We start from the raw sequence: 25,045 nt of genomic DNA, 5'->3' as shown, positions 1-25,045 counted from the left end.
TCTAGCGGTGAACGCGTCTTCCCAAATCAGCTGATTTGGAAGCCGAGAGTTCCAGCATTCAAGTCCTAGTAAAGCCAGTTATTTTTACATGGATTTGAATGCTAGATCGTGGATACCGGTGTTCTTTGGTGGTTGGGTTTCAATTAACCACACATCTCAGGATTGCTCGAACTGAGAATGTACAAGACCACACTTCATTTACACTCATACATATCATCCTTATTCATCCTCTGAAGTATTATCTAAAAACGGTAGTTACCGGAGGCTAAACAGGAAAAAGAAAGAAAGCCTAAAGGTCACCGGTTTTCTATTAAACTGCTTCTAATGAAAACCCGTAAGCCAGCGTGCGCATCATCCAGAGATCGAGTCACGAACACATAGGAGTAGGATTTGATGGCAAAGCTGACTACTTGATAGATGGAACGGTCCCGTTTGACAAAAATATTAAGCATTTAATATTGATATTTATTGTTGGAAAATACTCGATGTCAATTTCACGTCACTGTCTTTTACCAGAAGCAAAGTGTTCCTTCCCCAGGTTAATTACTAGGGTTCCCATTATTAATCTTTATTCCAAATTATATACACACACATACGCGCACGCGCGCACAAACAAACATTATTTCTTACACCGTAAAATTGATTTTTGTTATTTAAAAAAATAGAAGAAAAGTCAGAGTCCGGAAAGATAATAAATATATGAAGGACGATTATTTTAATCTAGTTTAAACTGTTTTAAAACCAATTTAATTAAATTTATTTACACATTTTTTTTAACTTTAATTTAAATTTTCTTTAATTAATTTTATGAATAATTTATAAATAATAAAGACATAACATTTAGGCCTGGATGATGAATGTAATTTTAAAATTAAGATAAATATTATCATTTTAATTTCTGAACGTCATTTTATATTAAGAATGAAAATAAATAAGATTCATAGCGTTGTCATAGGGTACACAAGTCTTATTTTAGTAACATACCCGTAATCATTTAATTTCCTCTTATGAATATATATCTTATGAATATTTGTTGTAATAAATATCTGTTCAATTTTAATAAGACGTAACATCATCTCAATTTATATCAGTTGCATTAATTATGTTGGAAAAAATTTATTTATATAATAAAGAATGAATTAAAAGTAAATATAAATCATTTTCAAACATTAATAAAATAACAAATAATACAGTACAATTACGTTTATAATTTTAATAATGATTATACACATCTTACGTCATTCAAAGAAATTATTCCATTGAGTACAGACATGATAAAATTATAATAGTAATAATAATAATAATCATGAGATCATCTCCATTAGAAGATCACTAGCATTAAATCATTTTGAATTAATATCTAGAACCCAGTTATTAGCATAACAATAACAATAAAGTTTTTTTTGTTTTTTAAATAACAAACAACAGAAAATTAATGATTTCAAGTAAAGGGTTACTAACAAAGTATGTATGTTTATTACTATTATTATATAAAAAGTTCAACGCAAAAAAAAACTAGATGAAAATATAGGATATGTAGATAAAAAAAAGGATATAAAAATAAAAGAGAGAGAAGAGACTAAGTGCGTTGTAATTAGAGATACTTCCGACGAGACGAGTATGAATATTCAAAATTTGAAAAGAACGTAAATAAAGGTCGATTTGCATGTTAAAACCATAAAATTAAGAGCTCAACTCTTCACTGTTGTTTGCGTTAACACCGATTCATATATGATGGATATGTAATATAAAGAAAAGACATATTTAACTTTAAACTTTCCATAGACTACATATTAAAGCAAATATAAACCTTAATTATAATAAAATATGATAATTGTGAAGTCATTTAACTTTGCGATAAATATTCAAAGTAATAATTTCATTTGCATTTCATAAATAAATTATAATCCTCATACGAAATTCTTTTTTCTCTTAAAAAAAAAAAACAAAAAACATTCGACTCGTAAAAATATTCAATTTTTAAATTTCAGTAGAATTATAGGTTTTAAGGACTGTTTTTTTTTTTTTAATTCGTTATAAACGTAGTTTGTTAGTTTTATAAAGGCGTATACCACAGTAATAAAATCTTCTATACTACTGTACTATAATTTTACCAACGATAAACAAATTTCAGCTGTCATTATTTTGTAAAACATTGTATTACATACCGAATTAAAGCGGTGGTTCACTTCCAAATTATAAATATGTTATTTAATTTTTAAAATGCTATTTGGATTTAAAGTATAGGTAGCGAATCAAAATGTATTATATTACCCCCAACATGAATAAAACATTATAACATGAATAAAACCGATTTTAATAATTGCTAAATAAATATTTTATTATGATCGGATCTTAATAATGCGTTATAAAAATCACTTCATGAAGGAATAGATACACTACTCGATGGTAACACACCAAAAGAAAGAAACTGTCCCGTCATTTGCCTGGATGGATCAAGGGAAACCGTGGTAAAATCAGATTAGATCGGCATCGTAAAATACCGGATTAAATATAAAATAAAAATACATGAAATAATGTAAACGCACGAAAATGCTAAGTATAAGAAAATAGTTCATTATTAAGAGGGCTTTAATGAGGATTATTTGAGCACATATTTTTACGTACACGTTGAATGGGGTGCAAAGATTAAAATTTTTATGTTTCTTTAATTTATGTTATTGAAATTCATCGACTGAGTAATATTGTTTCCATAAAACAATTCTTTTCTACTCATATTTTGAATAAATCAATCGGAAGATTGTTTAATATTTGTTTAGTAATGTTTTAAAATGATATTACGAGAGCAAAATAAAATGCTTTTTCATAAGCCAAAATATTGTGTTTATCTACACGAAAAATGTTCTGTTGTCTGCAGGGTTGGTAAACATTGTTATTATATTTTATAAATACATGACTATTCTTTTTAATAAACAACACATTTATCGCTAAATAAGTTATTATCTTCTTATTTTATTTTTTATTTATTTTTATTTTTATAAATGGGAAACCTTTACGAGAATAAGAAAAGTGAAGGTCGAAAGGCAGAATTTGTAGAACCGGTAACCCTTTGGCGTATGATTTGAGGTTGTTTAAACTATAGATTAACTAGTAAACACATTTTTCGGATTTCGTGGAAGCATAACGGTATAAATACCCATAGGATAAAGTAGAACCTCTTAATTTCACCCTCCTCCGAGAAATAACCAATCTGTTTTTACGTATTACCCTCATTTAAAGTCTCATCTCTATTTCAGCGATAATAATGATATGCTCATGTTTTAAAATAGGAGGTTGTAAATAAAAAGTATTCATTTAGAATGTTACTTGTTGAATAGAAAATAGAAAGTCAATCAAGAAATAAATTCATTAAAATTGTTCTGTCAACGATTTGTTGTATCTTATCAGCACATTCCATTCTAAGTACAGTCACGATCAGATAATGATAAAATATTAGGGATTAAATTTATACCTGTTCTTTTCTAAAGAGTATTTTAACGCTATGTTTACTCTTTTATAATCTGTAATTGATTTTACTCCTGATACAGAAAAATTAAAATCAATCAATCAACATTATTGTAATTTTTTTTATATTTTTTTTTTGTCTCATTGTTTAATTTACAATCTGTTTCAATTTACCGGAACCATAAGTAAATATGAATTCCCCCCCCCAAAAAAAAATTACATGTAGAAAGAGGTTTCCATTTTAATCCTCAAAGAACTTAAAGATAAGTCTAAAGAATATTGATCAAGTTCAGAACACAAAAAGCAAAGAAAACACTTAAAAATAATCTTATCAATCACAGAAAAAAACTATTAATCAAATAAAGAAACAGTGAAACAAATCAAAGAACCAACAAAAATAAGCGGTGAAATTTTGAAATAAGAATTTATTTTAGGGTGGTAGTTGATTCTCCTCAAATCTCGCAGAAGATTCAAATCTAATAAATAAATTTTTTATCACCTAAATAGAACGTTAGGAGCCTAGCCTCTGTTTGTATATATTAAAATAAAATTTTATAGAAAAAAGTAATACCTAACAATAGAAATGAATAACGATAAAAAAAAATTCATTTTAAATCGATGACCGATATGGTAAATGTACAATAACATATAATTTTAATTTTATTTTAATTCATTTTTTTTTTTTAAACGTTTTGATGAATTTGTGATCTCTGAAAAAGAATTAAATGTAGATTTTCACTAAAACAAAGTTGCAATTTTAATAAGGGGCCAAAATTTCAAATTTCGTTTTACAGAAGGAAAATAATCTCAAAATAATTAATTTTTTAATTTAACAATTTTTATCATCCTTTGCCGTAAAGGTTGGTCGAATCAAAACTTGTTACAGACAAAGATTTTAGGTACTTTTTAGAGGAATAACGACCAATGCGACCGATTCGATACTGTGCCTGTTAAGGAAGATATGATTTTTTTGTCTTCCAAACCCCATTTTTTCCATCCCCTTGGCAATGGTTGTTGATATCAAAAAACTTTACTTACATAAGTTTTAGGCCCTTATCAAAAAAATAGTAGGAAATTTAAAGGAATTCGATATTTTACTTAATAAGAAAGTTTTAGCGATATTTTTTTTTCCGTAAAAGCCCCGCACATTTCCAATCCTGTGGTCCGATTTTAGCCGTTAACGAACTTGATCGAGGTTTTGAACGAGTTTTTTTTCGGGAATAATTTGAAAGTGATTGGCGCAAAATTACGGCAGTTATAGTGTCCTGAAAAAAGTGATATATATATATATATATATATATATTAGCGGACCCGACAGACGTTGTCCTGACGCGGCATTATTCTATAATAAACACAAATATAAGTAACTTAAATAAGTTAAAATTAGCAGGAATGTGTTCTAAATTTCATTAAATGACTATTAGTATGATATTATCAGTTTGTGATTGTTGTATTATGGTAATAGTTTATTGATTAATTATGTGTAGTATGGTTAATATTTATTTTCACTAAATATTGAGATGTCCGATGAAAATTGAATTAAAAAATCGAAACATCGTAAAATTAATAATTAGTGTAATTAATAAATTTTCATCCACATTACTACTAATTTTCACTTAACATCATTCTAAAAAAGTACCTCCTACATATTTTTTTATTTATTTAATAATTTTGATGTCTCATAACCATGTAACTGCTTAATTAATCAATTAATAAAAAAAATTAAAGTACTGTAAAAAAGCAACGTAGTTAAAATTTTAGTCGAAATTTTTATCATTTTTCTCATTCTTTATTTTAACATCTATTTTAAGATAATTGTAAATTAAAAATAATTTTAGAAAACTTTTTGTAAAATTAATCAGCTAAAACATTATAAATTCAATTTTTTAAATATACTTTAAACTATATTATAAGTAACTTATATTTTTATTTTATAAATGTTATAATTTATTTTACAAACTTAAATTTTTATTTTCAAAGAGCCGTTCAATACTTCATAAGTTGCATAGAATCAAATGAGAACTGACAATTTAAATTTGTAGGTTAGTTGATTGTTATTGAATGTACGTGTATACATCATTAAAATTCATGAAAAATCATGTAAAATACTCACTTCAATACTGCACTTTACAAATTTGCAGAATGTACATTTTTTAATTAAACTTGAAAACGTTATTTCAATAAATAATATAATATAATATTCTCAATAAACGCGCAATTCTAGCAGACTCGGCAATGCTTCGCTATTGCTAGATCTGAGTATACATACAGATTAAATGACAACAATTGAAAGTTTCATAAAACCTTAAAAAACTGAACATTAGCAATTTAACAAAATTTAACCTTTCACTTTATAAAAGTCAGAATGTAAATAAATCCAAATGGCAAAACAACAGCACTACCTATCGGAATTAATTCACACCACTCTCTAATCACAGTATTCGGTGGAAAATAATTTTTTAACCAAAAGTGTTGTGGCTGTAAAATCATTACAATTAATACTGAACATTAAGAAACTTACAAAACATTACGTAACCTTATAAAATTTCACCTTTAACTTTATAAAATTCAGAATGTAAATAAATCCAATTGTCAGGACAGCACTACCTATCGCATTTAATTCAAACTATTCTCTAAACACGAATTTTAATGTAAGAACAACACTAAATTACGACGCAAGTAACTGATATGCGAAAAAGCAACAAAAAAAAAATCCTAGAATCCGATCGTAGCATCAACTACCGGGTTTGACTGATAAACCAAAAATTAAAATAAAAAACTTCTAAAACGCGATCGCAGCTCTGCCTACCGGACCCAATTGTGAACCTTAACCATCCCAAGATCAACAACACATAAATAAATTTTAAAAAAATTTTCACTTCAATACTGTACCTTACAAATTTGCACAATGTATATTTTTTAATTACACTTTAAAACGTTATTTTTTTCATAAATAATAATATAATATTTCTCAATACGCGCACAATTCTAAACGCGATCGCAGTGCTGCCTACTTGTTACTTAATCAGTTGTGATTTTGTTTACATTGGCAACGGCCATACGGGCTCTTTGTGATTGGTCGTTGTGTTTGACAGCGGCCATCTTGCATTGATCTGATTGGTTTTCCTTTGTTTACATTTCCATCTGCTTTATTAGCCTCTTATTTATTAAAAAACTGTTTTCTCGCGATTTTTTGTAGCACAATAATAACACAAAATTACGAAATATTTTTCCCAGTTTGATCGCAGCACCAACTGCCGGGACAAACTAAAATTAAAATAGAATATTATTGAATATTCGATACTGGGATGGTAGTACAGTCTGCCGGATCCAATGTAAAACATTCCAAAATCAACAACTACTTATAAATAAAAAAATAATTTAAAAAACATTTTCTAGTGGCCCAAATTGTGAATCTAAATCATTCTCGAATCCCCTTGAACATACACAAAATTTCATCAAATTCAGTCCAGCCGTTTAGGAGGAGGTCACTTTCATTCACACGCACACAAGATATATATATATATATATAATCTTTTGAGCTGACGGTGGTTTTGGGGTCTGGGGGATGGGAAACGCGAAGATATGTGAAATTTTGCGGAAGTCAAATCATGGTACCATACAATTGGTAGGTTTTTTTAATGAAATCTACCTATAAAACACAAAACAAAATAAACAGCAGGACCAACTAAGGTTACGCATCTTAAAATTTTGAGTCTAAAACTTGAAATAATAAATAAAAGAAAGATACAGAGACTAGATTTCTTTAACCTAAATTTGGTAAACAAAAATTTTAAATCCATTAGGGAAATAACGGGAATCGGTTTACTCTTGTGTATATATTTACATATTATAATTGATGGGTAAGTCGTGACTATCGGTTTTATATTATCACATTACTACGTAGATTGTCAAATTAATATCCGATTGTCATTTTATTTGCTCATATATTATTGAGTGGAATTAATTCAATTTATAAAAAGAATATTGTTAGAATAAACTCTGGCATATGTTACATATGTTTATATATATATATATATATATATAGTTACTATAGTTACATATGCATACTATATTTTTTCCGATCTTGATAAAGTAAACATATATCAGTTCTGAAGCAATATAGCTATAACGAGAAAGTACAGCAGTTAGCCAAAATCTATTCTGGTTTTTGCAAATTTAGAAGTTTCAAGACCTCCTTAATCCAAAAAATAAAAAAAAGTTATAGAAATTCGGAGAAGATAGTATACGTATATGTATGTTTGTTAGCCTATATTTTGATTAACATCTCCGGACTTCCTCTACATAAATCCTTAAAAAAATATCTCAAAATATATTTACACATGGGGCATAGATGGCATTAAATTTTGGAAAAAAATCCCTTTCGGCACGCCGTTTGGCGGAGGTAGATTTCAATGGTATGGGATACAAAAGGTTTTCACTTTAAATTTAAGAAAAAATTAAAATTTACTTAATACGACAATGGTTGCATGTGAAAAAAAGTTTCACATGTTTAGCATACGATAAGCCCTATCTTCTTACGATTCTAGCAATATTTTCGTCATCTCTTGCCGTAAGCGTTGATCATATCAAAAATTGTTTCAGACAAAAGTTTTAGGTAATGTTTAGAGGACTAACGAACACTTGAAACCGATTCGATATGTGCTTATTAAGGGAGATTTTTTTTCTCTCTTCAAAACCCTATTTTTTCCACCCCCTGGGCCAATGGTTGGCATAATCAGAAAACTTTACTTAAATTAGTTTTAGGTCCTTATTCAAAGAATAGTAGGAACTTTAAACTACTTCGATATTTTACTTATTAAGAAAGTTATACCCATATTTTGATTCTTCAAAAAAATTCCCCCCCCCCCCCCATTTTCACCTCCATGGTCCGATTTTGCCGATTAACAAACTCGTCCAAATTTTTTCGTTATATTTTATATCTATCTGAAAGTGATTGGCGCAATATTACAGCAGTTATCGTGTCCACAAGAAATTTAAATACTTTTCACTGTTATAATTTATATATATATAAACTTTTGACGTGATGGTGGTTTTGGAGTATGGTGGATGTGAAATGCGAAAATACGAGGAAATCTTCCGGAAGTCGAATCATGGTACCCATTAAAATTGTTAGCTTTCTAATAATATTTAGGAAGAAAATGCCAAAGGTACACTTTGCCATTTTCTTAAAAAACTGAGATTTAGTAGAGTGAAAGTTCTTAAGAAATTAAACCCCTTTTTATTATTTTATCTCTTTGTAGTTGTTGCTGTTTACACAACGTAAATATCGAGGAAGATAATCAAACGGGACCCGATTTATTTTACTAAATACTTTTTTATTTTATTTTAGCTAATATATTTTAAATAAGTACAATGTAATTTTGATGACAAAAACGTCATTCGGTCAAGAGGGTAAACGGGGATGCAAAATTTTTAATAAGAATTTTTTTTTACCATAATTATACCAAGAAATATGTATAACATTAAGGTAACCCAGTCGTGTCATTTGATCGAGTGGTTTAAATCGTAACCAAATTTTTTCACTGAATATTTTGATATTTTTTGCAAATGTACTTTATTACATAATTAACATTATTTAAAAACTTTTGGGATTTTTGAGATTAGAATTTGTCAAGATCAAATCCAAGAAAGTAATACAGCTCTTTGCCGGATTTTTTAATAAAACGTTAAAATGAAAAAGATATATCTACAAAATATACGTATTTATTAAATTTTAAGTGATAAAAGCTCACGTGGAATAATAAGCGAGTCCCTTTCGCGTAATAAGTAATATAATTAGAAAAATATTCTATTAAAATATCTTTTCCGATGGGTCTGAAGATTAACAATACATTTTCTACTATTTTATTGCTAAATAAACTTCCTATTAGCGTACGTAAAACCTCCGTATAGGTTTAATACTTGAATAAAAAAACTTTTAGTATTTAAATTTAGAAAAATTAAAATTTTAGTATAGAAAAATTAAAAGGATTCATTTCTGAATAAATTTTATTCTATTTCGAAAATAACAAAGTCAAAAAACAACACAAAAAAATGTGAAAATATATAATATTATTTCCTTAATTGAAGCGTGTGTCAGGAATTGCACCCAGAATTTTATCAACTTTTTTTCAATCGATGGTAGTTTAAATGAATGTAGACATAAAACACTAAGAAAATAAGAAAAAAAGCACACTCGAAGTGTGAGCATAGAGGAGATTGGAGAAGATTAAAAGGATAGAAGAAGTAATAAACAGAGTGAATGAAAAAAGAAGGTTAATAAAATCGATTCAATTAGGAAAGCTAAGTAGCTGAGAAGAGACGATTGATTAAAACAGTACTAAAAAGATCAGTAAAAGATATAAAGAAAAGTCGCCGGAAGAAATTAAAAATTATAGATGTTCTAAAAGGAGATGATCTACGAAGAACTCATAAGTTTATCAGGAAATAGAAGAGAAAGGAGGTGACATGCTGCAAACGACCAGCCACATTGGGGATAAGCTTATTATTTATAAGCATAATGTTAAAAACTAAAAATTATTTTTATTAGATAACAAGGACAAAAATTACGTTTATAAAAAAACTTTTGAAAGTAACTGCTGAGACGAAAGTACCATGTTAATCCCGTAAAAATGTACAATAGTAAACGAAATTGTAATTTAAATCGTTAGTTTTAAATTTTCTCATTAGAATTTTCTTTTATTTTTTGTTCTCTTCTCTTTTTCTTCTCCTCCTCCAGGCCGGATCCTGCAGTTAACACAGCCCAGGGAAGTGTCCTTTACTCTAACGGGCCTCCACGTCTCGGCTCGCCGGTCGGATCTCACTTTGCGCCCGTCTCAAACACCCAAAGTAGGATCCACCAGGCCCGGCTGTGCTGTCCCTGGATCTCGACTCCGAGAGCCGGGACTCGGTCTTTATGCCAGTGCCTGTAACAGGAAACATCCGAGTCTGCCGGGACTCGGTCTCATTAGAGTTACTTTACATTATTCGTACTGATGTAAAATATTTAATCTTTTTGCGATTACTATTTAATCTTAAAAACTACTTTCATTTAAAAAAAAACAATAATTGTAAAAAAAAGAAGAAGAAATAAACGAAATGTGAACGACCCAAGAAACTTTAACAGTACTCATAGATAAAAACAAAAAAATTGTCAAAAATCTAATGTTTCAGGGAACTGAAATTGACGCTAATAACGTAGCTCGATTCTTCAGACAATTAATATAAAACCAAATATACCGGGTTTTCAAAAAGAACCCCGGGGTTTCAAGAACAAATATAGTTTTTATTTTGGAACACTCGATAGTGTTTTATGCGTAATCTTGAAGCGACAACAATTAAGTTTACTGATTCTTCATCAGGTAGCAGATGCATTAGACTTTTGCACAAATCTAGCTGTTATGAAACCGAGACTGTGCCACAGCGTCGCTACAAGAGAAAGTACAGTCGATGTACCGGTTTGCCGAAACACAATCAGTGATTTTCGTACAAAGAAATTATACGCAGGTCTACTGTAAAAATTCTCCAAGTGATGAAAAGAATCCTTAAAAAAAGAGAGTTTTTGGAAACCGGAAGGGTTTTGAAAGAACGCTCATCAAGTAGGCTTAAAACAAGCACCGAAAATAAAGAAAGAATTCAATTATCTTTCCATCGAACACCAAAACCTTCAATTCATAGTGTTAGTTGTGGACTAAACATTCTTAAAAGCATTATCCATGATGTTAATAAGTGAAAATTCGTGCTTATAAATTCCAGTTACTTCATGAAATTAAACCTAACGGTAAGCCACAAAGAGTTCAATTTGTAACATTTCAATTTTTTTCTTCTTCATTTTTATTGTTTATCCTCCGGAGCCCCTGTTATATATTGCTTCAGAGGATGAGATGAATAATGTGTAGCGTTTGTGAAAATGCCATGCAACCGGGATTCGAACCCGGGATGTCCGGATGAAAGGCCGATACGCTACCATTCGCGCCATGAAGGCTGACAACATTTCAAATTTAAACAACATTTAATGTTCATGTAGCCATGAATCTCCGTAGTTGTTGAGAACGGGACTCTGAATATCCTCACCAATTGATGAAATTCGTCCCCATCTTGTCGACAGTGAATGTCTAGTGTAGTATCTTGCATAATCGAATTTTTGTGCCATTTTTTCCTACGAGTACATTATTACAGGTATAGAGTACTCGGATACGGTAGAGAACTGTTTCTGCAGATTGAAAATATGGAGTGCCTAATAATTCAACAGGATGAAAGGTTCTCTACATCATACTGAAACCGTGTGGACTGCGCTCAACGATAGATTCCAGAAGACAGAAAAGGCAAAAAAAGCTCCCATCGCTTGCCACCGCAAAATCCCGATTTGTCACCAGTGAATTTCTTTTTTTCAGGGCTACGTAAAAAACATCGCATACAAAGATAAATCCTCAGTAACTCGCCAAAAACTAACAGCAGCGGCCGAAGAGATTCCTACAAACATTCTCGCCAGAATGTGAAATGCGATGGGTAATAATCAGTTTGTTTCTGCAGGGCTATAAGCGGTTTAATACTATAATTTAAAACTAATGAGTTCTTTTTCGGACACCCGGTATACATCCAGCAGTCACATATAAGTCAGTTATTATGGACATCGTTTAGATTGTTACTGCTCTAAATACTTTGAAAAAAAATATAAAACGATAAAGCACCAGATCTTATTCAAAGATCATAATTTAATTAAAAACATAATAAAAATGCAATCTAACCGTTGGCAATTATGACAATAAAACAAATTACTTTTTTAAAGATTATAAGATTCCAGTACTGGACACCAAAATTTACATATACACATGTAATATCGTTAAAAATTTCAAAATAGAAAACGTAACTTGACAACCAAAATAATAATAATAATTGTAAAACTGTTAAAAAATAATTTGTCATTTAAGCCTTTTACTGATTAAATAATCGATTAGTATTCCGGAAATATCTAATCATTTAATTTAATTGAGCTTTCTTGATTAGGAGGAAATAAGTAGCTGCATCCACTGTTTATGAAATGAATATAAGTGAAGCTTGTTAATTATAAACAAAAAAACAGATCGTAACAAGAAGCCGATAATGTTAAATACTAGTATAATTAATCCGGCCAGATGTTGAACTTCCAGCAAGGAAATAAAGGAGAAATGGGGAAAAACTGAAAAGCAGTTTTCTCAACACTATAAGAAATAGAAATAAAAACGGGTCAGAAAAAATACTGAGAAAAATCTTTTAAGAGGTGTGCTAGGAAGAAGAGTGACAATAAGTACCAGCAAGAAAAAACTTTTGAGAGGTGTGCTAGCAAGAAGAGTGACAATAAGTACAACAAGAAAAAATATAGATTTGGGTTTTCCTGTTCAGTTTCGCTATCCCAGAATGCCACCCCAACGCATTGGGTTGGTCTACTGGTGAATGCGTCTTCCCAAATCAGCTGATTTGGAAGTCAAGAGTTCCAACGTTCAAGTCCTAGTAAAGTCAGTTATTTTTATACGGATTTGAATACTAGATCGTGGATACCGTTGTTCTATGGTGGTAGGGTTTCAATTAACCTCACATCTCAGGAATGGTCGAACTGAGACTGTACAAGACTATACTTCATTTAAACTCATACATATCATCCTCATTCATCCTCTGAAGTATTATCTGAACGGTAATTACCGGAGGCTAAACAGGAAAAATAAAGAAAGAATGCCACCCCGATAATTCTCTTCAGTTATATTTCTACTGGGTTATTACTATTATCCCTTGAGAGCTATTAATATATATATTAAAATTTCTGTCGGTATCGTCGAAGGTTTAAAACGTAGAATTTGATAAAATATTCAAAAGTATGAAAGTTTGTTTAATAATATGGAATTCTGATTTCTAGATAAATTGTCTTTCAGTGATATTAAACTTTGATTCTGTAATAAAAATAAAATTTTATTGAATTAAAACTAATTTCAATAAGTATGTAATATATCTTTTGAATTTAATTAAAATAGCGTGATTTTTTTAACAATCAAAAATTAACATACTTTTATCTTTTAATTTGAGATAGTTTCAAAAATAAACATTCGTGATAGAAGAAAACCTTTTTTTTTTTATAATTTTAGAGATAAAATGAAATTGATACAAAACGAAATAATAACTACTGTATACATAAAATAAAATAAAAAAATAATAAAATAAAACAACAAAAAGATAATCTTACAAGATATAGGCAAGATCGGGTGTATTATGATAATATTGTAAATGGAATTCAAATGAGATGGTCTGACAGATAGATAATTCCCATGATTTTAAAAGCCGATGTATACAAGTGTGCATGTAAAAGTATAAGCGTGTGTTTTATGAGAAAGTGCCGGTTCTAATTTTGATTCGAGATGGTACAGATTATTACTGCACGCTCTACAAGTATAATAGACTATACATTACGTTACTCTGACCACCGTACTGGATTTTATTAGCCGTTTAACAAGAATAAACAACTTGTCTGTTTATAATTCAAATTATTATTATACTAATATTATATAATTATATTTTTGCACGGTTAATTTTTAAGTTATAACCTACAGAGGTATGTATTCATGTCGTATATTATTTTATACGGTAAAATCGATCGTAAATCAAACTTTGTTGCGTATAGTTGTAAACGTATAACTAAATTTATACATGTGTACCATATAATAATATATGTGCAAAGCGCCTCATTATAAACTATACGTACATAAAAAAAAATATATACATATTTTATAGTGGGTTAGAAGAGGAAATATGAGCTGCAGGATACGCAAATCAATGAGATGGACGTAAAAATGTACAAGGCAAAAGATATCTTGTTATTACGCACTCATACAACGTATTAACCTCGTCTACAACAGATGCCTATGTAGACAAATTAAGAGAAGAATTTATCCGGATAAAACGCATCTTCATTTAGCACTTAAATATCTTTTCATATTAACTCCGTCTCGGTCTGTACAGAATTTTAATTTTTAAATCAAACTTTAACAGAAATTAATCTATATCTATACTATTATATAAAGAGGAAGATAATTTTGTTTGTTCGGAATAATAAAAAAACTACTCAATCAATCGCAACAAACTTTTTACCCATGTTTCTTGTAGTGGAGATTTGCCGGTTGAAGCACAAATTTTAATGAATTGAATTATTGATTTGTGAACTATGAGTCTCTATCACTGTGTGAACTAGGTTTAAACTGAATGATTCGAATCAATTGAATGATTCTATTTTATATACGTTAAAGAAATAATTAAATAGATTGAAAAATAATAATAAGACTACATTTCAATTACACTCATACATATCACCTTTATTCATCCTCTGAAGTAATACCTGAACGGTAATTCCCGGAGGCTAAACAGGAAAAAGAAAGAAAACGTTAATATTATTCTATCTTTTATAATTTAGTTTCCTTTTCAGGTTTCTATAAAACCTGAGTATTATAAATATTATTTATCAGTATTATTCTCTCAACCATGAGAATAACGTATAGCGAGGGTCCAGGTGGTGGAGCCCTCTGGGTAGGTGGGAATGACGATCAAAGCAACGTCTGCGGGGTCCAGGGCGCCGGTCTACTTGAAAGTCGGGAACGGTGAGCGAAGCGAGCTCTTCGGCCATGAGGTTGGCCCCGAGAAACCGTTGAGTCGGCTCCGGGATTCGCCTGGGCTGACCTGAGCTCTGAGGGTCCAAGTTGTGGCTAGACGGACCGACTAGTACTGAATAAATTCAATTAGTATCATAGTTATGCCTTACGTTATTATTTCTCTCTTAATGTACAGAAAAATAAAATGTATTTGTATTTTTGTAAATTTATTTTGTACTTATATTTACAAAATAATACTACACAGATTTACTTACTCACATCTATAATGTAAGATTAACATATATGTGTAAGATTAATCTTACTCAGATTTCTTTTTTTCTTCCACGATCAGACTGATTTCGATATTTTGTAGAGTTATTAGTCACCGCACAGATTAATTTTAAGATATAGTTTATTTTTTTCGTTGTCATAATCTTTCATTATTGTTAAAAAATAATGTCTAGCCTGATTTAGTTCTGAATTTGTAGTATTTTTTCAAAAATAAAATTATTTGAAATACTTAAAAATAAAAAGGAAATATTCCCTCATTCCAGAAGGTCATAACTTACGTTTATATAGTTTCTCTGCATTTCTTTTTTTTAAATTTTTATTTATTTCTTTTTTAAGCAAGTTTCTTGCTTTTGTGTTTTTTTTTAAACTTGTTTTCACGCAGGCATTTTTTTATAAGATTATCGATATCTTAGAATAAGAAACTCTTTTAAAAAAAAAAATGAAACAAATTGGGTAAATTTACGGATTTGTAGAGATAATCACCCCACCCCAACAAAAATTTATTTTTAGATTAAAAATTTTCTGGTATTAATAACTATGTAGAAATCATCCCACCACATTTCAGCATCACTATATCACCATCACCATCATTTCATTTCTATGTCAGCTTATTTCATAGATTTTAAGCGTTATAGAGACCAACACACATATAACGTAATCAAAGGATCTACTCTATCGAAATCTGACATTTTAGTAGTAGAGTTTTCCGACCGACAGTACAAAGGAATTTCTGTATATATATATATATATATATTTCTGTACATATATACTGTATATATGAATTTCTGTATTTATATATATATATATATATGTAGAGAGACAGAGAGACTCCTTTGTTATTATATACATACTCACTCAAACAATTCTAAGCAGGTTTTCACTGGATATTGACGCTACTTGGCCCTCTGAGGAGAAAATATATAAATATCTCGACGAGTTATTTTTTTATGGTACCAAAACTACCGAGATTATATTCTATAACACTTGGAAAAGTAAAGATATAAACCCTTAGATAGTCTTAAAAATATCTCTAAAAGATTACACGTTAATAAACAAATCTATAAATCTGATCGCAACATACTAATAATAGTTATACATATATATCACAACAAAAATGGATAGATTGATATTCGACTGATAAAAATAAGGATCTGTCCCAATATCTTCTTGGATGGATCTATGGAAAACCTTGATCACTACAGCATCTCAAAATACAAAAGCAGTAAAAAGATAAATATAGCTTAGTTAATGTCCATATTAGTCATTTAATATATAAACTTACGCAATAAAATTACGGTAAAATTTTTAAGATATTAAGCATACAGAATTTAAAAAATAAATCAGAGTTCAGAAGGCGTCAGTAAAAATTATTAACATGTATATTTCCGTACAATCTGAACGAAGATGAAGTAAATTCAGGAGTTTAGTTTAATTTTCAATTAGAATTATTAAAAAATTATTGAAGAGTAGTATTGCTTCTGAAAAAGAATCTTTTAATTTTATTATAAATAAATTAATTTATCTTTTAATGTAAGATATTTTAAACGATTCAGTAATTATTTTTTATAAATCAAAGTACTATGTCGAGTTATATAAAAACAGATCTGCTTTCTAATTCATAAGTAATGGAAATTGTTATTCTTTAAGTAAAAGTGAATATTCATGTTAGCAAAAATTTTACGGCAATTTAAATTTTTGAAGTTTCAAAATCGGCACTAAATTTAAATAAATATATCGGAGGTTTAATTTTTTTAATTCTTTAACAGATTCTAAAAGTTTAAAATTGGAAAATAAATTTTAGAGCAAATTTTTTAGTTCATTTTATTTACATAAAAAAAATGATTTTATTAATAGAACTAAACAGTACACTTTTTTTTTAAATTAATTGTTAATAGAAATATAACTTTTTTTTTCAGTTTTCGCAAAAAACATCAACGCAGAAAACATGTTTACAAGGACCAGACTGTTACATGGTGAGTTATCAGAAAATTGTTTGTTACAAAAATATTTTGTTAGAAATTAGAATATTACAATTATAACAATACAATGATGAATACTTTTATTTAATCTGTTAATAATGATATTATTATTATAATTTTAATTACAACAATAATATTCATGTGTAACAACTGCCTTTAATAAAATTGTCCAACGATATACGTAATTAAAACATGTATAATAGTATTATTGATGTCTGACCTTGACAAGAATATGTGACTTTCTAATTATGTATATTGTATATAATAGTATTGCTTTTAGTTTAGGTAATACATACAGAATTATTAATAATATTACATTACGAAATATACATCGGTTCAACTATTATATATGTAACAAAATGACGTATAGTAGTATTATGGTTTAATAATTAATGTTATTGCTGTATTTAAAAGACGTAAGTGAACATTAAAGTGTATAATATGTTTTCGATATATTTCATTCAGTTACTCTCACTAGACAAATGAATATGAGCCGATTAAATATATATATATATATATATATATATATATATATATATATGTACACAATGTAAGTGATAAATAGATCAAAGTATGTTATTGTTATTTACACGGTTAAAAACTAAATGCTATTCGCAACAATAACACCATATTATTTATTTTCTGTTATGTTTCTAATGCAGGTGGATTTAAATATGCTATTTATTAGTTGATCGGTTCAGTTTTATAATATCGCGAGCGGAAACACACACACATTCAGAGTATAGAGGCCTCTGCCTACATACAAAAAAATACGGCATTAATAAACAGCGCTTTGGTTTTATTTCGTAACAAAACTGTATTTAATTAGAAGGATATATTACTGTGGAGAGATTTAGAATTAAGCAATAGAATCAACGGTTCAAAGTGGAGGATATATACCCAAAAAAAATCTAAATAAAAGATACTGGTTGCATTACATTAATCGATGTAGGCTCATTAGCGAGCCACTAAGACGCTGATGTTTGCGCGCAATCTTGGAACGGAAATGGCACTTATGAAGAGAGCGTAGAAGAAATCGTGTTTATGTGTTTCACGCGCATCATAGTTCGAGCGTTTTTATTTCTGAGATAGTTTGAACGCGAATGTATAGGTTCATCAGCACAAATTAGGGAATTTTCTTAGTCGCGTGTTGTTTTATTTCATATTTTTCTTTAATGTGTTTCATTATTTTACATTCCATTTCGTATTTAATATATTATTTGTTATTTCTTGTTTTATATACCGAGTTTAATATTTTATAATTGCAATATATATTTATTATTACATTTATTATTTTATAATAATCTATGATTAGACTTTAGAGAAATTTATATACTATGCCATCCATGTTTATGGAAAGTAGGCGATAAAAATGATACAAACCGTAATTTACAAAATCCCTTTCGGCACACCGGAAAGTGGAAATATTTCACGGTGCTAAGTAGGAGATAAAAAAGATTTCCCCCATAAAGTTAAGAAAAACTTCAAACTTACTCAATACGACAATAGTTGCATGTGAAAAACGTTTCACATGTTCAACATACGATAAACCCCATCTTCTTACGTTTCCAGCAACATATTGGTCATCCCTTCCCTTAAGGGTTGGTCATATCAAAACTTAAAAAAAAAAAAAGTTTTAGGTAGTGTTTAGCGGATTAACGTCCACTTAAAACCGATTCGATACTGTGCTTATTAAGGAAGGTATGATTTTATCTCTTTTCAAAACCAAATTATTTCCACCTTCTGGGCCAATGGTTGACGATATTAGAAACTTTACTTAGATACGTTTTAGGCCCTTATCCAAAGAGTAGTAGGAACTTTAAACGAATTCGATATTTTACTTAATAAGAAAGTTACAGCGATATTTTGTTTTTTTTTAAAAAGCTCCCCGCTATGGTCCGATTTTGGCCGTTAACGAATTCGACCAAGACTTTGGACCGAGTTATTTTTACGGAAGAATTTGAAAGTGTTTGCCGCAAAATTACGGCAGTTATCGTGTCCACGAGAAAGTGAAATATACATATATACGTAAATGTATATATAAACTTTTGTGCTGACGGTGGTTTTGGGGTCTGGGGAATGTGAAACGCGAAGATATGTCGACATTTTTCGACATATCAATGGGTACATCATGGTACCCATTAGAATAGGTAGCTTTCTTACGAAATCTACCCAAATCCTGTCTGCAAAAGAATTTAATTATTACGCCAAAAAAAAATTCTAATTTATTTTTTTTATTATTTGAAAAATGTATTATGATCAATTATATAATAACAAGTAAACTATAAATAACGAGTAAATGCAAGCTATTTAGATAATGGTTGTTCCTTTTTAAGTTAATGTTTTATATATTGTTCTTTCAATAAAGTTTTTCTTTCTATTTGTAACAGTTGAAAATCTATTTACATAATATATATATATATATATATATTAACATTAATACTCGTATATCTATCTAATAACATAATATATGTGGTGGAGTGATAGCATCTCGGCTTTTCACCCGGAGGTCCCGGGTTCGAATTCCGGTAAGATATGGCATTTTTCATACGAAACAAAATTTTTATTTCATATTTCCATGCACAAGCTTCGAGCTTCTATGGTGAAGTAATCATAAAAAAAAATTACGTTAAATAAATCTGCAAAATATTTATTGAATGCAGAACACAGACCCAAGAACAATAAAGAACGTTTAGGAGAAAGCAGAGAAAAAAAAACTGGATATTGTTCTCCGTATAGCGACAAAGTAGGCATTAAAAAAAAAAATTAAATTTTGACGTTACCATAGCTCCATTTAGAAAATTGACCTCTGCCCTTGGATATAGTATAGAAAAAACTAAACACATCAAAAGTACGATTATTTATAAATTGATTTATAAAGATAATACTCATTATGGTATTTAGAGCAATTAACACAGAGATTGAGACTAGCATAAAGTAAAATTTGGCTCATTAAAAATATATAAAAATAAAAATATAGAAATCTGTTGAATTTCAGCATGGCCTGGAAACCAGTCACAGAATTTATTTATTACAGATGATGGTTTTAAAAAGATTCTATATAATAAATGTAAAATAGGTAACTGATAAACTTATCTTACTAAGAGTGATGTAGGAACTTCATTGCTGTCCAATATTCCATAGTTTTTACAATTTTACATTTATTAAAATTCTTTCTGTAAACTTTTCTTTAATAAGTACATTAAACTACCTGGTTGCATAGCCTTCTCTACAAATTAAAGTTGAGTCTGGCCCAAATACTTTATCTAGTGTTACGGAACTACCTAGGTGATCGATTTACGCAAGTTTGGCGTAACCAGGAACCGTCCAAATTTTTTGACATTCAGTCGGACGTTCATCGGGTCCGACTTTGTGTGTGATCTTTACTGTGGATTTCCTTCCCAGACTGTGCCATAATTGCGACCTTAGCGGTTGACAACTACGCGGCCCTGGCTTCCAAAACATTACAGTCTGCTTTGGACTTCGATGAATGGTTATGCTGGTGGAAGATAAGAATGAATCCATTTAAGTTAAGTCACCTTTAGGAGAGCCGATTTCCCTCGAGTACACCTAGACAATATCCCTCCTGATGTGAGCACATTTAGGTACCTAGGTATGCATCATGATCGTCATTTAACCTGGAAAGAGCTAATAAAAGAAAAGAAGAAACAATTAAACATGCGATTTTTGCTGTTTCACTGGCTACTGGGTAACAGTCGTAACTTGTTTTGTATCAATAAATTGTACTCGTTGTATATCAATAATTTATTGATATACTACCTATTTTTAAAACCGAATGGACTTACGGTATACAACTGTGGGGAACGAGCCGGGTCAGTAACATTAAAATGATCTAACGGTTTCAAAACAAAAAACAAAATCTTGAGAGTTATAACGAAGGCACCGTGGTTTGCAACAAACAAGAGATACACGACTATCTACAGATCTTTAACGTTCAGGAGGAAATACTGAGATCGAGCAGGATATACGTATCACGACTCAATACACATGATAAACATTTAGCTGTAAATTTGTTGGATAACAGTAGAGACGTTAGACGGGTGAAAAGACTTCATGTGTTGACCTCAGCGGTTCGTGAAAAGTTTTAAGACATGAATTGTCCTTTATAACACAAATTATATGTTACTATCTCGGTGTTGTATACCAAATTATTTTTTTAGTAATTTGGTACAGTGTGGAGTGTTGTGTTCAATATATATGCTAATGCATTGATGCTGCTCTGTGTGTCCATCGTCGTTGTTACTGTTCTAGATTGTAAGAACTTCATTATCTATTGACTACTTTCTGGAATTCTATACTTTTGATACTGGTTGTCAGGATATAGTATTGCCATTATTATATTTATATCGAATCATATATTATTATTATTATTTTGTTCCCATAGTATCCCTTTATTGTTATTTTTATTTTTGTTGCTGCTGTACTACTCAACAGAAACCGTTTTTATCTACTGTTTTACTGTTTTAATTTTATAAAGTACTGGTTTTAAAATTTGAATTATATTAAAATTTTTGTAACTTTCGAGGGCACCATCGGATGGTCTTCTTCATTTTTGTCATAATTTCTAATTCGATTTATTTGAGGTTTTGAAATGTATTTCAGGAAACCGGTTGTAAATAAAGTTGATTGTAAAAAAAAAATTATTAAATAGTAATTCCTTCCATCAAATTTGTTTTTAAGACAAAATTGGTTAAAGATAATACTGTCTTTATTTTTCTTTTGATTTGTTTTTTGTATTTAATCATTTGACTGGTTTGATGCAGCTCTCAAAGATTCCCTATCTAGTACCAGTCATTTCATTTCGGTATACCTCCTACATCCTACATCTCTAACGATTTGTTTTACATATTCCAAACGTTGCCTGCGTGCAAAAGTTTTCCCTTCAACCTGTCCCACCATTATTAAAGCGACTATTCCAGGAGGCCTTTATATGTGACTTATAAGTTTGTCTTTTCTTTTAATTATAATTTTCTAATGCTTCTTTTTTCAACAATTTTTCGCAACACAAAAAATGTCACTTTATCCACCCATCTGATTTTTAAAATTTTCCTGTAGCAACACATTTCAAAAGCTTCTACTCTTTTCTTCTCAGGTACTCCAATCGTGTAAGTTTCACTGCCATATAAATCTACGCTCCAAATATATACTTTTAAAAATGTTTTCCTGTCGTTTAAATTAATTTTTTATTTATACAAATTATACTTCTGAATGAAGGCTCGTTTCCCCTGTGCTATTTGACATTTTATTACGCTCCTGCTTCGTCCATCTTTAGTAATTCTACTTTACAAATGACAAAATTCTTCTACCTCCGTAATATTTTCTCTTCGTATTTTTATATTCAGTGGTTCATCTTCATTATTTATACTACATTTCATTACTTTCGTTTTGTTCTTGTTAATTCTAATGCGATACTTCTTGCGTAGGACTTCATCCATGCCGTTCATTGTTTCTTCTAAATTTTTTTTTAGTCAGCTAGAGTAACTATATCATCAGCAAATCGTAGCATCATTATCTTTTCACCTTGCACTGTTACTCCGGATCTAAATTGTTCTATAACATCATTAACTGCTAGTTCTATGTAAAGATTAAAAAGTAACGGGGATAGGGAACATCCTTGTCGGACTCCCTTTTTTTATTTTGGCTTCTTTCAAATGTTCTTCAATTATTACTGTTGCTGTTTGGTTCCTGTAAATGTTATTAATTGTTCTGCTATCAATTTTCTTTTAATAATTTTTATTTAAACTATATAAGAAAAGTGCATTAGATAGTGGCGGATAGTGCAAATAGAAGATATAAATAGTGTAAGTATTTTTAAAACTAAATTTACGCTTTATATTGGAATTGTTTGAGCAGCGGTATGTATTAAAGCCGTCCTTTCATAAATACTTTTGTTTTAGTAAATTATTATTTTTTATTATTAAATATTTCTCTGTTCCATTTACTTGTATTTTTTCCTATTATCTAATGCTGACGGTTGTTTAACCGTCATCATATCAAAATAACCATCTAGCTTTGGAATTTTTGAGCGAATATTATTTTTCTACTTTATTTCAATAACCGTTCATCACAGCGCTTTAATTTTATGTTAGATATTGCTTAATGAAAATCAGTGGAAAATCTCCTAAGATACATCTTAAATAGCCACAGATCAAGATGTATTTTTTTACAGAAAGAAGTGTATAAAATAGTTACTTTGGCTTTAAAAATTAGAAAAATAGTCTTTTAAACCGGGTTTTGTCGTTAAGTGACCTTTTTTACCCGTAATATTCCAAATGGGACACATCGTTTCAAATCATCGAAATTCTTCAACCACTCACTAAAAACCCCAGTTTTATTGACAATTCCTTTGAAAAATACACAAAATTATTTTTAAAATTGTATATAAAAACTACTTTTATGAAATATTATTTTGTTCCTAGCAGTAACTACAACGAATTCACAACAGTGATTTTTTTACTTTACATCAACTCATATTTTGTCATCAAAAAAATAGATTATTCGACGTTATAAAAGAAAGAGAAACAAGATAATTTGAGTTAGTATTTTTGGTTTGAATAAAATTATTCACAGACTTTTCTGCGTTTTACTGCAAAGACTTGACTTTTAGAGTAATTTGTAACTTTTTATAATTTTTTTTTTCTTGTAAGTATGCAACTCTACTATTTTCAAATCTTATAAATATATAATTAGCTTCTTCAGAGAAAAAATTAAAGCTTAGATCCTATCTTAGTTTCTATTTTCTCTAATGTGAAACATTAATTTTGTAATTATTTTTCTAAGCGTTTTTTTAGAAAAGAATCTGAAAAAATTCCTTAAATTTTTTAGGATATTTCTCTTTTGTTATAAAATACAATATGCTTATCTTTTTAACAATAAATAGAAACAAATTTAATTCGAATTATTTTAAATTTAAGTATCTTTTAACTAAAATTGAAAGGTTTTTTCTACTCGTGGATTTATCGATAAAAAGTACTATCCGCCTATCGATTCACAACTAAATAAGAAGATCTCAATTGTAAATTATTTTTATTATTTTTTTTTTTTTTAACTTTGATCTAATACTAACTATCTTTAAACGTATTAGAAATAATCACACCGAACAGCACTCGTTTGCAAGAAAAAATTGATTATATTACCTAACATACCTTTTAATCCACCGTTAATTAAACTACTAATAAAGGCCAATTATTTCTCACGATGTAACAATAAACTACATTCGTTTATAAAATAGCTTATAATAATTTACTTAATTGAATTTAATTTATCTTAACTAAATTTTCTTAATGAGAGGTTATGTTATCGCGATCGAAACATTAAGTTACGTTGAAAATTATAATGCGGTACATTATTATAAAACAACTGTAAGTCGTTTGTGGAAAGGAAAAGTGATATGTTCAGTACAGAGTTCGTTAAGGAAAGATGTTTTAAGATATATTCAACAAAAATAAGTTTTACAGTGTACACTTTATTATGTATAAAATATACAGACTATGCACAAGGCACAGCTGTTTATTAAAACTGTAAATATCGTGAAGCGTTTTGGCAGAATATAATATATTATTATGTTGTGTGAGCTTTTAAGTTATTCTTATGAAAGTAAATAACAAAAGTGAAGTTTAATACTAGTGAGAGGATTGAACTATATACTGGAGAGTTTTTATTAAATAAAATAATATA

The 25,045-nt window shown here is 29.2% G+C and overlaps 1 protein-coding gene across 1 annotated transcript in view; it reads left to right on the top strand.

Annotated features, from left to right (window-relative positions):
* LOC142331275 (uncharacterized) overlaps window positions 1-25,045 on the top strand; it is a 312,960-nt gene that overhangs the window by 77,218 nt on the left and 210,697 nt on the right. Inside the window, exon 2 of the mRNA XM_075377054.1 lies at window positions 17,285-17,341. Coding sequence (XP_075233169.1) covers window positions 17,285-17,341 — 57 coding nt within the window. The remainder of the gene's footprint in view (window positions 1-17,284; window positions 17,342-25,045) is intronic.

Source organism: Lycorma delicatula, chromosome 10 (assembly GCF_047948215.1).
Source record: "Lycorma delicatula isolate Av1 chromosome 10, ASM4794821v1, whole genome shotgun sequence".
Taxonomy (NCBI): domain Eukaryota; kingdom Metazoa; phylum Arthropoda; class Insecta; order Hemiptera; family Fulgoridae; genus Lycorma; species Lycorma delicatula.
Note: the sequence above shows the minus strand (reverse complement) of the source record. Positions and strands in the feature narration are given on the sequence as shown.